Source organism: Limulus polyphemus, unplaced genomic scaffold (genome assembly GCF_000517525.1).
Source record: "Limulus polyphemus unplaced genomic scaffold, Limulus_polyphemus-2.1.2 Scaffold114, whole genome shotgun sequence".
NCBI lineage: Eukaryota > Metazoa > Arthropoda > Merostomata > Xiphosura > Limulidae > Limulus > Limulus polyphemus.
In genome coordinates, this window is record NW_013665724.1 from 762,139 (window position 1) to 779,656 (window position 17,518).

At 31.3% G+C, this 17,518-nt stretch overlaps 2 protein-coding genes across 2 annotated transcripts in view; both read left to right on the forward strand.

Annotated features, from left to right (window-relative positions):
- LOC111089181 overlaps window positions 1-5,412 on the forward strand; it is a 10,716-nt gene extending 5,304 nt beyond the window's left edge. The window contains exons 2-3 of the mRNA XM_022401167.1: window positions 1,571-1,771; window positions 4,722-5,412. Coding sequence (XP_022256875.1) covers window positions 1,571-1,771; window positions 4,722-5,048 — 528 coding nt within the window. The 3' untranslated portion in view covers window positions 5,049-5,412. The remainder of the gene's footprint in view (window positions 1-1,570; window positions 1,772-4,721) is intronic.
- Window positions 5,413-7,244: 1,832 nt separating this feature from the next.
- The window catches only part of LOC111089183 (ionotropic receptor 93a-like), an 11,294-nt gene continuing 1,020 nt past the window's right edge, over window positions 7,245-17,518 (forward strand). The window contains exons 1-5 of the mRNA XM_022401173.1: window positions 7,245-7,338; window positions 7,946-8,101; window positions 13,332-13,497; window positions 13,873-14,090; window positions 16,522-16,799. Of these exons, the coding sequence (XP_022256881.1) occupies window positions 8,018-8,101; window positions 13,332-13,497; window positions 13,873-14,090; window positions 16,522-16,799 (746 nt within the window). The 5' untranslated portion in view covers window positions 7,245-7,338; window positions 7,946-8,017. The remainder of the gene's footprint in view (window positions 7,339-7,945; window positions 8,102-13,331; window positions 13,498-13,872; window positions 14,091-16,521; window positions 16,800-17,518) is intronic.

Here is a 17,518-nt window from a genome sequence, read left to right on the forward strand (position 1 = left end):
CCGCCAAGAAGTGACGGCAACAATGGGTAATTGACAGTTGAGTCGAGCACGTGAGACATTCATTGTGAATTATAGCGTTTGTTATAGCGCGACTGTGGAAATTAAGTGTATTGTAAAGTTGTATTCAGAAAGAATAAACCAGTTTTATTTAAGAAAGGACTTGTGTCGCTAAAGTTTCATCGGAAAGAAATTATATGGGAAATTAACTAACGACCAGAGACGTAACAATAGTGTGAAATGTATAAAATGGAAAAGCATATAGGCCACAGTAAATTTAGATGTTACCCTGACCATGATGACAAAAGGAAGTTTGTGAATAGCAATTTTTATTGAATGACTTCCAAAAGTATAATGATTTAACGTTATTTTGATTTCTTACACTTAAGACAATGTATCTTTACAACTACCACGGAGAACTCTGTGTAACATTATAATTGATCTTAACTTTCAATCAGAAGAACCTGGCAACGAGTAAAGCTAATTAAATGCACTTTTTTAAGTTATTTTTTTATAAAGACTAGAATGCACTGTTTCATCAGTTAGGCATTCTTGCTGTTAATGATGTTTTCGGCCGTAGATGAAAGAGTTATAATAACGAAATAAAACTCCATCGAATCAAGTAGAGTTGTCCATGTAGAGTGGTGTTTTTAGTTTATTTAATTTATATAAAAGTACCGTATTTTACCAAATGCATAAAGGTAGTTTCCTGCATAAACAAAAGCCGAATTATATTTGATCAATAAATTTGGCTAGATAGGGTTAAGATTATGTTCTGATAATGTTTTAATGCTGAAGGACGTCCTCATTTGTTGCTTTGTCCTATCTTAGAAAATGTGTATTAAAAAAATATTCTGTTTTACACCTTCCACAAGTAACACACACACATACATACAAGTCGGTGATAATAGGTCAGGTAACCTTTTTGTTGTACAATACGATTAGTTAAAATGTTTGTGTTATACATTATGCTACAGTATTTTATTATGATATGTTGCATAATATACATTGGACTATAGTTTTGCGTATTGTAGTTTATTACAATGTTTTCTGGTGTTGTATAATTTAGTATTTTAAAGTGCTACGTAAAGTTATGTTGCACACTGTATATTGTTTTACAGTTTTATGTAATGTAGTATATTTTAAAAAACTATGATGTTGTTTAACACTACATAATATTTTCTAACGTTGTGTTGTATAGTATGTATTATTGTATAGTGTTTTGTAAGGTTACTTACTACACTATATATGCTGCTATAATGTTGTGTAGTATAGCACAATATATCTTAGAATGTCATGGTGTTGTTATCTCATAGTGTTTTATAAGAGTTTATTTATATTTGTTTTTTCTAAGGTGTTGTAGTATATATATATATAATATAGTATATTGCGTTGTTGAATAGTAAAGTGCGTTATAAGATTATGTTGTATAATATACGTACTGATTTATAGGTTTGTGGGGCATAGTATACTATGGTGTTTTATAGTAAAGTACGTTACAGTGTTATATTATGTTTCAACTTATAATTTAACAGGAACGTTTTCTTTACTTCTTTTTTTTGTATGCTTGCAGCGCCACCTTGAGGAGCTCGGGTCAAGTCCGAACACTACAAGTTACATGTATTATCGAAATGTGCCTGGAAATAATTCCAACACAGAGATATTCTGTGCGATCGGAGCATGGAGACCCTGGACGAATCCAAAGCTCGAGATATATCACGACGAAATAACTTTGCCTTTTAACGGACGTCATCTCATTGTAGCGGTACCGCATGTAAGCTATACTCTTGAGTTGTAATGTTTAATTACATTTTCTGATCTTGTTTTTCTTCAAACACGAATATGATTAATTTTTGCTACTACGAGATTAGGTGTGAAAATACGTATTATAATAATACTGTCAGATCTTACTTTCTATCTTTGGCTATTTATTAGCTTTATTCAGAACATTACTTGTTGGTAGAGAAGAAAATAACAAGCAAAAGAACAAATGAAGAATTTAAGAAGATGTTTGGATATTTATTCTTTATCGTGTCTGTTTATTTTTACTAGAAGCATAAATACGAGTTTTTGGCTGTAGTACATAACCAACAAAAATTAATAAACAAAAGATTTCAAATTAAATTACCAAAAATCCATTAAGTCTCTTATTATTTTTTGTTCATTGGTGTAATAAAGTATAAACTGCTACACTTGACTAGGTAACGGATGTGTACCCCTTGCACGTACTCTGTCTCCGTATATATATGTAGTATGTTAAATTTTGTATAGTATAATGTAGTTACAGTTTCCGAACTCAGTTATTGTGATTTTTAACGTACAAAAATCCAGAGATATGTAAATATCTCTGTAAAATGAGGAAATCCGATTGGTCTAAAATTTAAAACATATCATCCGAAATAAGACGAAAAATTAAGGTGAATTTTGAAATAAATTTAATATTATTGTAAAGATTGAATTTTCTAATTAATACTACTTTAATATTGTACGAAGCGTTTGTATTACAGATAAGTTGTGTTATTTACATAAAGTTAGTAAAGGTTTGTAGTTGAATACAAAATCTGTAAGTTTTAAGTTTAACTTGACAAACCTAAACAACGAAGAAATTAATACCTGTCTCCCAACCGACTGGGGTATATTTCACTTTGAATATAGTAAGCCTAGAGCTGGGAAATTATTAAGTCATCCACGTGTTTTATATTCCTACTGTAGTAAAAAAATTTAGAAATTTAATATACATATCCAAATATCAACCAGAATTGAATGCAAGCTCCAAAGCACGACAGAATTTGTACCTCTAAATGTATGTTTATTTTGTTCCACGTGTATTCATTTAAATATGAAAAGAAGGCCCCCCGCTGGGACAGCGGTAAGTCTACGGATTTAAAATCAGGGGTTCGATTTCCTTCGGTGGACATAGCAGATTGCCCGATGTGGCTTTGCCATAAGAAAAAAACAAACAAACACACTCGCACATGAAAAGAAGATTACTAAAATATTACACACAGGTTTTTAAAGATTATATTAGAATAAATGCTATTTTTGAAAACTACATAATTATTAAAATTCCCAAAAAGTTCCTTAAAAATTTCTGGAGTCCATATTTCTATTTTTTTCGAATTGTCTTCAAAAGCTCTAAGCTTTCTTTTTCTGGAGAACAAAGGGCATTTCCTGGTGCTGTATTTAAATATATTACAGCTAGTTTAACTGCTGAATTTATCAGGTAGTCTAATATATAAAGTAATGAACTCAGAAGTGAGTATAGTATCATCAACATGAAGAATGAGATCGTCAATGTATTGAGGAATAAAAACAAAATAACAATTATATTCCTGTTGATTATGGGCGATAAGAACAACTTTTTCGTTTTAATTTTTAACAGATCGAAATTTATAATGTTTTTTTTGTATGAAATATTTTACATTATAATCAAAAGAAGAAAAATTATCAAGTGTTTTCACTTTTGAATTTTCTAAAAGAAGAATTTCACTTTAGATAAACTGACAAAATATTTTGGGCGAAGCAAATGCACCTCAGTTCTTTGAAAATTTTCTCAAAATTTATTATATTAATAGTTCTAGTAGTTTCTTAAATTTTCGGTGTTTGAAAATGATGCTTTTTATGCTGATGGGAAACCTTTGTAAAGTACATATATTGTTCATCTTGTACACGTTTACTTTGTTGGTACTTGAACCATTGGTTTGGTATCCTTAAAATCATATACATTTCTGTAAAGCTGAATTCTTGCACAATCCATGTTTCATATCTAAGTATTTTAAGCTGCAATAATGAAACATTAATACATATTAATATGTAACGCTGCGTTTATTCGTATCACGTATTCTGTTAACCAAATTTAATACATTCAACTGTTTCATTTAAATGAATTTTAATTAAATTATTGCCTACTGATCTTACCTGTGTTTTGAAGACGTCACCGATGACGTATTTGAATATCTGTCATTCTTGTTCAATGCGTACACACAAAAAATGTATTTAACGTGCAAAATAAATAGCACAGCACTTGCAACGTGATTAGTACCTCATCCGTTTTGTAGAAATTAATAGTTTAAAATTCTGAAGATTAAAAAATCGTATATCACTTAGTCTATCACTTCTGAATCAGGTACGGCTAGTGCAGATAACTCTCGAGTAGTTTTGTGCGCAGTTCAAAAACAAAGTAAATACTATTAAAATCAATAATGTTTTTTTATTTAGCTGTACCTAATTTAAAAGTAATAACCTACAAGAAAGACAGCTAGTCAACACCACCCACCGCCAACTCTTGGGCTATACTATTGTCAGATAGAATAGTGGGAATTGACCGTCACTTTTATAACACACTCACTGCCGACCATAAATTCCAGGGCGTAATCTACAGGATCTCAGATCCACTGGGCCTTACTCTGTTCTGAGAACCATATCAAAGAATTGGAACGAATTTGTTTAAATTGAAAAATATTTTGTCAACTTTGTTGAAAATCAAATTCTTGCACATTTATAAATGTTCATGTAAAGTAATTTATTCTTGATTTTTTTCAAAATAAAAAAGAGATGTTATTGCTTTCCACAATGAATAGAAATTTGATACTTATTCCATGTTTTGAATTTATATCAAATATATTAATGACCAATTTTTATAGAATTATAATAAATTTGTAGTTTTTTGTTTATTCGCTGAGTTTTATCTAAAGAGCGTTTCTATTATAACTATCCATATACAGTCTCCTCCATACGTCATTTTCCAAAATGTCAGTGGAAGCCTTACTAACAATGTCGATGAAGGAGTGTTTACGAAATTGATGACGTTTTTGACCGAAGAATTAAATTTCACGTTAAGTATATTCCTATATTTTATCCGAGTTATAAGAGCACACCTTTCAGTATCCTTTTATTTGGCTATGATTCAAATGTTGGTATGCACACTAAAAATCGAGATGAGTTACAATCCCGGTTTTTACAGTATTTATAAATTCTTAAACTCTAAATATCTCACGTATAATCTCTCTGATTTTACAGTAGTTGTTTATTGCACAATGAGGATGGGCTAGAATCATGTGTTATACAGTACTAGATGTACTTCCGCAGGATCCTCGAAAATGTTCACTTTGAAGAGTAAATAAAATCAAAATTAAGAATAACAAATATTTTTATTTCTTGCTTTTCAAGTTCATATGTTAAACTGTATTGTAGCTTACAGAGTGTATAATTCTTCTAGTAATTCATGTCATGCGCAACTTTTACTGACGTCACGACAGCATAAATTGCAATGTTAAGCGTCCCTTATGTGAAGTCATTTTAGTGTTTACTGACTGACTGACAACACACTACTGTATTGTGGTGCGACTGATTAAAACAGGTCTTTGGCCTCCTTTCGGGGATATTATTAAACTCTAAATATATTCATAATAACCCGTCTAATTTTACAATAGCTATTGACCATACAATCAGGATAGGATAGAATCCTAATTTTTACAGCATCAATAAATTCTTAAAGATTAAATATTTTAAAAATTACTAGCTTGATTTTTACAACAGTTGATTATTATACGATCAGGATGGGTGAGAATTCTAGTTTCTGTAGTATCAATAAATTCTTAAACACCAAACATCTCAATAATAGCCTGTCTGATTTTACAATAATCTTGTATTTTATAACGTGGTAGGTTTCGAACTTTAAACTTCACATTTCTTTCGTCTGTGTAGATTAAACCTATAGCGATCTTTCAGTGTGATATCCGTACTTAATTCACATGATACTTAATAATTAGGGTGGTCTATCTCATTTATTATTTCTAAGCATATAGTTTTTGTTTTGTTTTATATCTCATGATACAATTTAAACTAACATACTTTAATCAATATCATGCATATCACATATATCAATATTTTTAGACAGTTAGCACGCATTTTACAAAAATTAACATTTCAAACATAAAACATATAGTATATAATTTTTGTTTATGTTTTATAAAAGACGTTCGTTTAACAGAACTTTTTTTCTAAAGTGTGGTCATTTAATTCTGGTTGTAACGGTCTAAAAGGAATACGTCGCTACAATTAGGGTTCAATAACAAAAAACAATTTATTCAACTGTAAACATACTTAGAAATAAGTTCAACACTTACCAAAAAACAGTTAATAAACACGTGCCTGGCCAGGACTTGACGCTAATTTTAATAAGCAACATATAAATATCAATATTATTTCACAAAGAACCACAAAGAAAAAACCTAATCTAAAAAAACACAGCACACACAATATTCCAAAAATACCTTTCAATATTAATATCAATATCAAATTCACTAATTATCTTGTGACACTTCTTATTGAAGCTTCTGGCAGGGTATTTATTAACTGAGTAGGTCTCGAGAGTACATCTCATGTGATCATAAATTTACATAGTCTTCTGCTACATTAATAGTATCTGTAAGTCACCGTTAGGGAAACTGGTGTCAGTTTCATCACATGTACATATCCATTCAAAATACAAATAATTAGCTAGAAGGCGAGTTAGCGTTTTAATGCAACTAAAATTTCATAGATAGGAGGAAATAATAAAGTAACGATAAATATAATCATAACCATAATAAAATAGAATTTGCTATTTCACATCATAATCACAAAACTGTTTTGTACGTATAAATATAATAGATTCCATTAACAGAGATACAGGCATTTTACCCTTAAACGAAGAGCGAAAGATACATCTATGCTTCATCAAATTGTTAATAGAAGCAGCATTATTTCCCCCAAAAAGCTTCCTTTGGAAAATTAATAAATAAGAATAGGGTACTGGGAAATGCTCAAACTTAATGCATAATACCATAAAATGTATTAAAAAAAGAATACAACGACGGTACTATGATTTTTTAAAATTATACGATAAATAAATGGGTCGTGTGTAATAAATGTTTATATAGGAACTGTTCAGAATTAGAGGTCCAATGAACACGATTAGGTATTTCTTTAAATTATCTTTTATTGATGTGTATACACATATATCTAAACAAGAGAAAAGGGGTTTTCAAGAGCTTGGTTTCTTGTGTGTTGTTTGAGTAATACATTTTCTTTTGGGCGAATTAATCCCTCCCCACCCCTCAAAACAACATATTTGCCTATTTTTCAGTATTTTTATTACCGAGTGTCACAAAAAATACAGATAACAACCTGAATAGGTTCAAGTGATTTGTATTTTTGGATAAATAATACATTTTCCTCTGAACTTCTCATCTTGACCAATACAGCTACAGCATAGTCCGTCCAGACGACAATGAGTGGGGAGTTCAAAACGACACAACGGACACTTGGTCAGGCAGTGTTCAGCTTCTTCACGCCAGGGTATTGTGAAATTTACCATTTTAAGCATGACAACGTAGACGTTGTGCAAAGTCACGGAACACAAAGATGCAAGCATGACATAGCATTACAGCACAAAGCTATTGAACATAAAGTCATAAGCATGATTAATGAGTACAAGGTTTTAAATGTAATTATGCATTATGATACAAAGTTATCGAACGTAGAATTATAAGGATGATTATTAATTATGATATACAGTTATGGAACATAAAGCTATAAATATGATGTTATAGAAATAGAGCAAAGATAAATTAATTTGTGAAAGGCATGATTATATAGGTAACACTACGAATGATAGAGCAATTATAAGCCAAGTCTATTCTGATATGTTTATCAGAGTATTACAAGATATAAAGCATTTGCTCTTGGATGATTAACATTCAAGGTTGTAATAATTCAGTAGTAATATTTTAGAAATGTTTATAAGACATTTGTTTTTGCAACATATATTTATAATGTTCAAAGAAACACTAAGACAACAGAGGACTGTTTGCTATAATATTAGAATAAGTAGGACTAGCTCGGTACAAGTCAGATATTAAATCTTTTGCCAGATATATTAAGACGTTTTAATGACATTTCCTAGAAAGCCGACTTACTTCCCTTTCTAACGATAACCAGGAAGAGGAGAGATGCTATTGGACTATCTAACTCAATCATGACCAATCAGATAGTAATGTTAGTACAGAAGCCAGTAGAGCCACCCAATACGTATTTATTCAGTAGACCTTACAAGACTGAGGTAAGGGAAAATAATACTTATAAAATAAAGTTAAATTAACTGCACCCTACGTTTTGCAGTTCAAGGTTTATCATCAACCATTTCGTCACTTTATATGGATACCGTCGAGCTCAAATGTGATTTATGTATTCCCAAATTAAGTACTTAATTTTCTGAAACAAAATTAAAAGAACATTGAACCAGCCCCAAATATTCACAAATTTATTTTCTTAGCTTCAACGATCTCAGATCATAAGTTGAATTAAAAATATTAAATATCTTAGAAACATAAGAGCATTGTAGCAAAGAAAAAAAACTGGTCAGATTAATTTTTTTCTTCGATATTAAATTAGTACAAGAACAGTTCTTGTATACTAACCCTGATGAAACCGCAGTGGTGAAACTTTGGCTGAAATAATAATAATTATTATTATCTAGAGAGTAAAGATCGTTTTCTTTTATTGCTAAAATGTCTAAATCCCTCCAGTATGCACTGCAAATTCTAGAGAACACTGAAATATTTTCTTAAATAGACCTGATAATATGTTTATAACTTTTCTAGTTATTAGTTTTTGACAGTAAAAATACATGTTTTAGCACGTGGTCCTTAATTTTTAATTTATCCAAATAAAATTGACTTTGATTTTTTAATAAATTAAAATTAGTATATTTATACTTGTTTCCCGTTTACTCACCAGATGACAGGAAATGTATTGAGTTTTTTCATTGAAATGACTGTTTTAACTTATTTTGAATTAATTATTTAATTTTTATAAATGTAAAATAAGTCAGAGTAATCTTTGTAAGAAAGAGTTTAACATTTTGTTTTAGTATTTATGGTTACATAGACATATTGTTATTTTATAATATTCTTTTGAAAATGGTGCTGTGATGTTATTTTGGTTATCGTCTTATACAAACATATAAGAGTTTAAAACTCAGTTCGGATTATTCAATGAGAAAATAGTTTATGATTTCTGACTAAGCGTATAATTAAACTTGTCTTTCAGGGTTATGTTATAAAATGTTATATGAGCTCCTGAAAATGATGAACATTAACAGTTTTGTTACACTTTTTATTTCCACTATTGGATATGCAATCACAAGTTAGATTTTCTGGAAATATTTAGATGCAATACATTTATATTGAAAATGTATTAATGAAGATGTGTATTTTGCTTGCTAGCTTGGATATAGAACGTACTTATTAAGGCGAATATCCACGTGATCTGGTTTTTAAACAATGTGAATTTGTTAACGGTCAACTAAGTATGCTTGCATTAATTTTTCTAATTTGCTGCTGAATAGTTCTATTTTCAATTTAATAAAAGACCCCCCAGTGGCACAGCGGTATGTCTGCGGACTTACAACGCTAGAAACCGGGTTTCGATACCCGTGGCGGGCAGAGCACAGATAGCCCATTGTGTAGCTTTGTGCATAATTAAAAACAAAGAAACAAACAATTTAATAAAAACCGTCATCAAACTGATGGTGCAACTGTGGTTTCAAACTTAGCTTTTACTGTTTATTTTGTTGTTGTCATTCTGCTGAAGAATTCAAACCATTTGAAAGCTTATAACGCTAAAAAATGGTTTTCACGCCCATTGTTTAGCTTTATGTTTAACTACAAACAAACAAGTCGATTTCTTAAGGCCAAAGGTGCAAGCATACTAAAGTAATTGAACAATGAATAACACACACCATTCGATACTTGTAAATGTAGCAGTCGATGACCTCCCCCCCCAAAAAAAATCAAATTAACAACGTTCCCGAACCTTGCCCTTTTCCTTTTAAGTTATGGAACAATTGTAACATTTGGTGTATTTTTTAAACAAAGATGAAAACAAGAATTCCTTCTCGACTATTAAATTGAATCTGTTTTAATGATTTAAGGAAAATAAGCAAACCCTTAGAATATAATTCTTGTTATTATAGAAAGTTTAGAATAACAGGTTAAGTGCGTGTTATCACTGTATTCGTTCTATGTGAATCTGACACAGGTCTCATCGGTTAAAACATACGTTGGTTTGTTTCTGAACCCAAATTTAAACATGAGAAGTTAAATGAGTTATAGGCAAGGGATTAGGATTATACGTCATTATGAGATCATTCATTGAATTTTAAGAAGAGGAATAAAAAATAAATACTTCGATTGAAAATAATTCTAGAACACAATGGGAGGTTTAACTGAACCCTTACTCATCAGCTTTCGGCTTTCTTTTCCACTGAAAGTCGCTGAACAAAATTGTTGATAGCAATATTTTAACTCAATTGGAAGAATTTACGAAACAAGTAAATAAAATAATTTTGTATGTTTTAAGAGACTGAATGCTGGTACCTTAAACTTGTCTTCAGTTACAAAGTAGTGAAAGAGTTCTGAGGCATTCTTAGTTTTATTGAATTTACGAAACAAGTGAATAAAATAATTTTGTATGTTTTAATGCTGGTACCTTAAACTTGTCTTCATTTACAAAGTAGTGAAAGAGTTCTGAGGCATTCTTAGTTTTATTGAATTTACGAAACAAGTGAATAAAATAATTTTGTATGTTTTAAGAGACTGAATGCTGGTACCTTAAACTTGTCTTCAGTTACAAAGTAGTGAAAGAGTTCTGAGGCATTCTTAGTTTTATTGAAGTTATTCAAATGTGCTGATGAAGTCAACTATTTTTAATAATGACCAGGGTGATTGGAAATTGAGGGACGTAATTGTGCTAAAGTAGTTTGAAAGGACATTTATACAAATATTTTTTTATAGAATTTTCGAGTGCGTAGTTTTTAACACCTGAATTGAGGTTTAAATATAGAAAACTTGGGTAAGGTAAGCAAATTTCTCTACTCACACTTATCTGTGGAGGAATGTTCATATATACTTTAGAACATAGGTTCCCAAACTTTTCAAGTCTGGACATCCTTCCAGAAATGTCACTCTTCAAAGGGTCAATACCAGACTGTAATTATAACTAAGTTCTATTAAGCTAAGACTAGGACCTTCTAGCGAACTAACTACTGATATTTCGCGGATTTCCAGAAACTTGACCACGGACCCAAAGGGATCACGGATAACATTTTGGAAGTGGGTGTCCTAAAGACATTCTATATTCTACTGTGTTAACATCTATTTTAAAGTCCTGGATCAAACTTGAAAAAGTAACTTTATTAGTATCATGAATGTTTAATCAATTTTCATATTCTTAGTTTTGCAGAGCGATTAATTCGACGGCTGAGGGTAAAATAGTCAATTGTTTGATAATATTCATTGAGCCTGATACTTGGAAGAATGGATAAAATGTTAACTTTCCTAATAAAAAAAATGCCCCCAATGGCACAGAGGAATGTCTGCGGACTTACAACGCTAGAAACCGGGTTTCGATACCCGTGGTGGGCAGAGCACAGATAGCCCATTGTGTAGCTTTGTGCTTAATTTCAAACACACCTAATAAAAATACTATTAGTCGAAGTGAATTATAAGTTGGCAAAGAGAAAAATCCATTCTGTTAGATTTTTTTTATTAATACACTTATTATTTTTAATTATCGAACTATTAACATTTTATTTACATTATACGAAAACAACCCATACAAATGTGGATTTCACAGCAGAGCATGAATATGGTTCAAGATTGCATTTTAAAGATATTTTGATTCCCAGTCGAAAATGGAATTTTGATATAAAACTTATCATAGATGATATTTTATAGATTATTGTGCTCATTGTGATAGTTTTATCCCTGTTGCATCTACCATTAATAGTGGCTCAGCGATAATTCAGTGCGCTTATTACAGTAAATATCAAGGTTAAATATCAGCAGTGGGTAGAACACACATAGACCATGGTGTAACTTTATGCTTTACAACGAACAAACAAATTATTCCAAATATAGCATTTTGCTCAAGTATGCTGATACGTGGACAAATAAGGAAGATCTAGAATGTTTTAAATCAGTGAAACTTAATTAAGTTAGAACCGATTTTATTAATTACGAAATTCATGATACACTGACGAGACTGCCATCTATCATATTGATTAGTTAACTATTTCAAATAAAGAAAAAAAACAACAACAAACAAACCTGGTGTAGGCCCGGCATGGCCAGGTGGTTAGGGCGCTAGACTCGCAATCTGAGGGTGGCGGGTTCGAATCCCCGTCACACCAAACATGCTCGCCCTTTTAGCCGTGGGGGCGTTATAATGTGACGGCCAATCTCACTATTCGTTGGTAAAAGAGTAGCCCAAGAGTTGGCGGTGGGTGGTGATGACTAGCTGCCTTCCCTCTAGTCTTACACTGCTAAATAAGGGACGGCTAGCGCAGATAGCCCTAGTGTAGCTTTGCGCGAAATTCAAAACAAACAAACCTGGTGTTGTGTTCTTCTACCGTAAGAAACGAAGGATTATGTATGTTATAAGAAAGTAAAGAACTTTTCAGGCAGATAATATCCAGCGATGCAGATTAGATGTATAAAAGTTGTTATATGGTTTAATTTTTCGATTTAACTACGTATTTCTCAAGGATAAGGTTTTTCTTTGTTTGTTTTTGTTACATTTCACGTAAAGCTAGTTGAGGGTTATCTGCACCAGCATTCAATATTTTTTTAAAGTGAGAGACTACAGAGACGGCAGCTAGTCAACACCGCCCACCGCCAACTCTAGAGTTAAACTTTTAACAGTCTCCAGTAGTTCAGTGGTGAGTCTATTGGCTTAAAACGCTAAAAATCAGGCTTAGGTACACGTGTGTGGGAGCAGAGCACAAATAGTCAATCGTGTAGCTTTGCGCTTAACAACAACCAAAACAACTAGTGGGTTTGACCTTCACATCATAACGTCCATACAGCTGAAAGGGTGTGCATGTTCAGTGATAAGGATAAGCATTCGTTTGATATTTGTAATTTTGCCTACTTAGAGGATTTATTTGCGATTCACTAATAAATGTTTGAACCAACATTGATAAGTCTAAGTATATAGTGTTATATTGCTATAGAGGTCAACAAGTTTGAAATTGTGAGTATGGTTAAGGATGGGCAGCAACTAAGGATACGTGAAGGTTTGATTCCAAAATCAAACTTAAATAATCATAATAAAAAAACTCGAGTATTTTATTCGATCTGAAAGCTTGTTCCAAATTGACTAAGAATTTGAAGTTTGGAAGGTTTGTAAAAACTGCAATAGAAAGATAATAGCCCTGTGAATATATGTTGATACGATGTTAATAAGTAACACTCACGAAAACAAGCCACATTTTGAACTGTCCTTCACAGGTCTGGATATCTATCGTGGCTGCAGTTCCCATTATGGGTATTATCCTTTATAAGGTAAACAAGTGGAGCCCTTACTATCGAAGGCAGACCAGCGTCAACTATGATAAGGGACTATTCAAACTAAAGAACTGCATTTGGTATGTCTATGGTGCAATTCTCACCCAAGGTGCGTATGATTGAAAAATAAAGAAATACACATAATACTTTAGTGCCGCAAGAATATGATGGGTTTTATTCATGTGTTCGCAGCTTAACAAATAATTTAAGTAACTTGTTTTAGTAGGCGCGGTATTATTTTCTCTTGTCTTTAGTGGTACAAGTAAAGTAACAAAATATATGTTTCATTTTCAATACTTTTTTAAACATGAAACAACAAAACTGCTCAATAAAAATGTTAATACTTCGTAAGCTTCTCTATGATTTGCTGAAATGATAATAATAAAAATTTCAAGTCATAATATCATAATAAATGAATTTGTATAGGAAATGACAAAACAATTTGTAGGGTATTTTCTTTTCGTAATTACATATTTTCTTGTAGGAGGTGAACATTTGCCCGACTCAATATCGGCACGTATTGTGGTTACAACATGGTGGTTATTTGAACTTGTTGTCATAGCAACCTATAGTGGTAATCTTATAGCCTTCCTTGCTTTTCCCGAAGCTAACTGGCTGGTCAAGTCAGTGGAAGAGCTTGCCAGTCATCAGACAACAACGGTTCTGTTGGAAAAGGGAACCGGATTGCACCAGAAAATTCAAGTAAGTATTTTTAAAAACTCAAAGCTTTTTTTCAGATAATGCTAGTAAAACTACACTCCATCTAATATTATCACAACTGTTTGTTTCAAGATCAGCGTGAAAGATCAGGATACTTCAGTGATCAAACATATGCAAAATTTATATTTTGTAGATACACGTGCTTTTTGAAGGTAAAAACTCAAAGCGTTTGAGAAGTTTTTTCTTTACACGTTTCATGTTTTTATTTAAAATTCCGGAACAAACAAAAAGAGCTAACTTGAAAAAATGATAATAATAATACAAAATAATAGAATTAAGCGGTATGAAACAAAATATTTTTATATTTTGAAGCAGTTATACTTACTAAGTACTTATAAAAGTAGTGATTTTTCTAAATGAATTTTTATATTTTGAAGCAGTTATACTAACTAAGTACTTATAAAAGTACATATTTTTCTAAATGAACGTTTATTTTTTTAAGCATTTATAATTACTAAGTACTTATAAAAGTAGTGATTTTTTAAATGAATATTTATATTTTGAAGCATTTATACTTACTAAGTACTTATAAAAGTACATATTTCTCTAAATGAACGTTTATATTTTGAAGCAGTTATACTTATTAAGTACTTACAAAAGTAGTGATTTTACTAAATGAACCCACCTGACGTTTTTAACTAGATTTACTCTTGCAGTAACAACAATAATATTTATGCAAAAGTAAAATTAAAAAAAAGTTTTTTCAGTACAGTACTCTTATTTTAATAACTTTTACAAAAATAGTATAAATTAAAATTCGATGACGAAGAACCCACTTTGAGACAAATATTAAAGTTTTTTCTTCATTGCCCATTCAAGCCGCCTCCAAGCATTGATAGTAAAAATTAGTTCCTTAGATGAATTTGAGTTTAAGTCTTGCATTAAAAATCTGAGTTACTATTTCTTAAAATCACTATAATTTTGGAGAAAATATAATGTACAAGATGAGAAACATTTGAACACTTAACACTTAAACTTGTTGTAATTGTGCCAAATTAATAGTAAAATCAAAACAAAAGAATTTTTTCTGCTTACTTAATTATGAACATTCAATACTTTAAAGTAAGCAATGTTTTAGTTTTGGGACGCAATATTTCCAAACCTTTGCTGGTGATGATGGCAAAATGGTGGACAAGGACCACACAGTAGATTAAGTTTCTTTAGTTAAAGGGGGGTAGTGATAAGTTTTAGTAGGGGGTTTCACAATTCTGTTACTAGCTTCATAATCAAATCCGCTCATTTCTTCTTGTCAATGGAGAATTCGCCGAATTTCTGTACGAGCTTAGTGTTATAAATATGTCAGTATCTTCCTCACAGACTGTTATTCTTACAATTCTAGCTTCAAGTCTCGTTCTGAGACAGAATATGCTAGATAAGTTGGACTGTTTTTTGTTGCTGGTGTATTGTATATTTGTTGATTTCATTCTAATCAGATTCATGGGCCAGAAAGATTAAACTTAAGATAATATTTCTAGTTTAATTGATGACCATAAAAGTCGCTCGTAACTTGGTTGGATCTTTGGAAAAACTGGAAAATGTTTATACATGTATTTTGTTTTGTTAGTTAATTCAAACTTGTAGAGTTTCTTATTTTTCAGCCTTTTCAAAAAACCCGCGAATAGCAAAGATACAGTAACTAGCCTGTTAATAGGTTAAACACACCAGTGTAGGTCTGTTTCCCACAGAGTGTTAGCTACTCACGTAGAACATCTAAAATATTTCCAAAAGTATATACTTAGGGAGGTTTTCTCTGTACATAAGCCTTTTTTGATCACGTGTGCTTTGTTTTATATAAAACATACGACGTTCTCTGTTTTATAGCTATCTTTTCAATCAAGGACTTTTGCTTTAGAATTTTATATTGCAGTTATTGTTAATCTCATTGATTTCGATGTAAAAAGATAAATACAAAATTTTATTTATGTTAAAAAGTAATGATTTATGGTAATTTTATAAACTGGCCGTAGCAAATGACCTATTTGAAGAACTGAATATAGAATTTTGTACGAATCTGACTATGAGATCTGATCAATGTTGAAAGAAGGCTGTAGTGTCAGAGTTGGCGGTGAGTGCTTTTTACTATCTGCCTTCTCTCTCTAGTCTACAAGTTCAAAATTAGGGACGGCTATGCAGAAATAATAGTTTTTCTAGGTTTGCATGAAATTCTTAAACAAACAAACATAGCATACAACATATGCTAAAAAGTCACTATAACACCTGACTTATTTTACTTAAATTAATAACCGGATCTAACAGCTGACCTTTGTTAGTAACTGATTTTAGTATTTGATCTATGTTAGTGGCTTACTGTGATACCTGAACAGGAACTGAAGCTGACTGTAACATCTGATTTATGCTAGCAAGAAATTGTAACAATCATTTTGTTCTAAAAGCAGGTTATAATATCTGTTAGGAATCCAAGATTCAGTCTCTAATGACTCTCAACGATCGTCTACAAAAAAACCTCTACGCTGAATTAATTTACGATTCAAATAAACAAACTGAACGGCTGGCAAATGGCGAGGCTGCTCTTCTGGGAGATGAGTATGGACTTTACCGGGTCATCAGTGAAGATTTCAACAAAGCCAATTCCTGCAGGTTGGCACTGGCTCCAAAGCCCTTTTCAGAAGTATTCCAGTTGGCTATAGCTACAAGACTTGGTAGTCCCTACCTCGAAGGCCTTAATAATGCGTAAGTATAGGTTTACTATATATATAATATGTAATACGTACTTCTTAATATTCAAATGTCACTTTTTACAGACATAACACATCAATAATTTAGTTGTTTTGACATTATTATGTGTCAGCTTCACCTGGAAATATATGGTTTTCTTAAAAATACTGAAGTATCAATTAACATCCTAAATCCACAAAAATACGAATTACAGATGTATTTTGAGGAACGTCATCTTTCGTTGAGCAGGATAAACAATCCTTTATCAGACTTATCAATGAAAATGCTAAATATATTTCACTTTTAGATTTCCTTTTATGTACATAACATGTTTTATGAAAACATACCTTTCAGTATTCAACATAATTCAATTTGTAAACCAAAAACTGGAGTAAGGGCTCTTGACAACATAAGTTAAAAACTTAAATTATAGTATTGCATTGTTTTCAAGAAATGTCCATGTAAATATATAATCGGAAACAGGAAGTTTTGTAGATGTAAATATATTAGAGATGAATAATAACACAGATCTGAGATGGTTTTATTGTATTGAAAGTTTTTACATGTTCTACAGTAATTCCTGTATGCTGAATCCAAAAATTATATTCATTTTTCTCCATCACGTACACACGTTTGACAAAACGTCATAACGCAATACATAAAAGAAAGACCACAATACGTTGTTTTGAGACTAAAAGACGTAGATTTCACAACAAAAATTAGGATGAATGAGG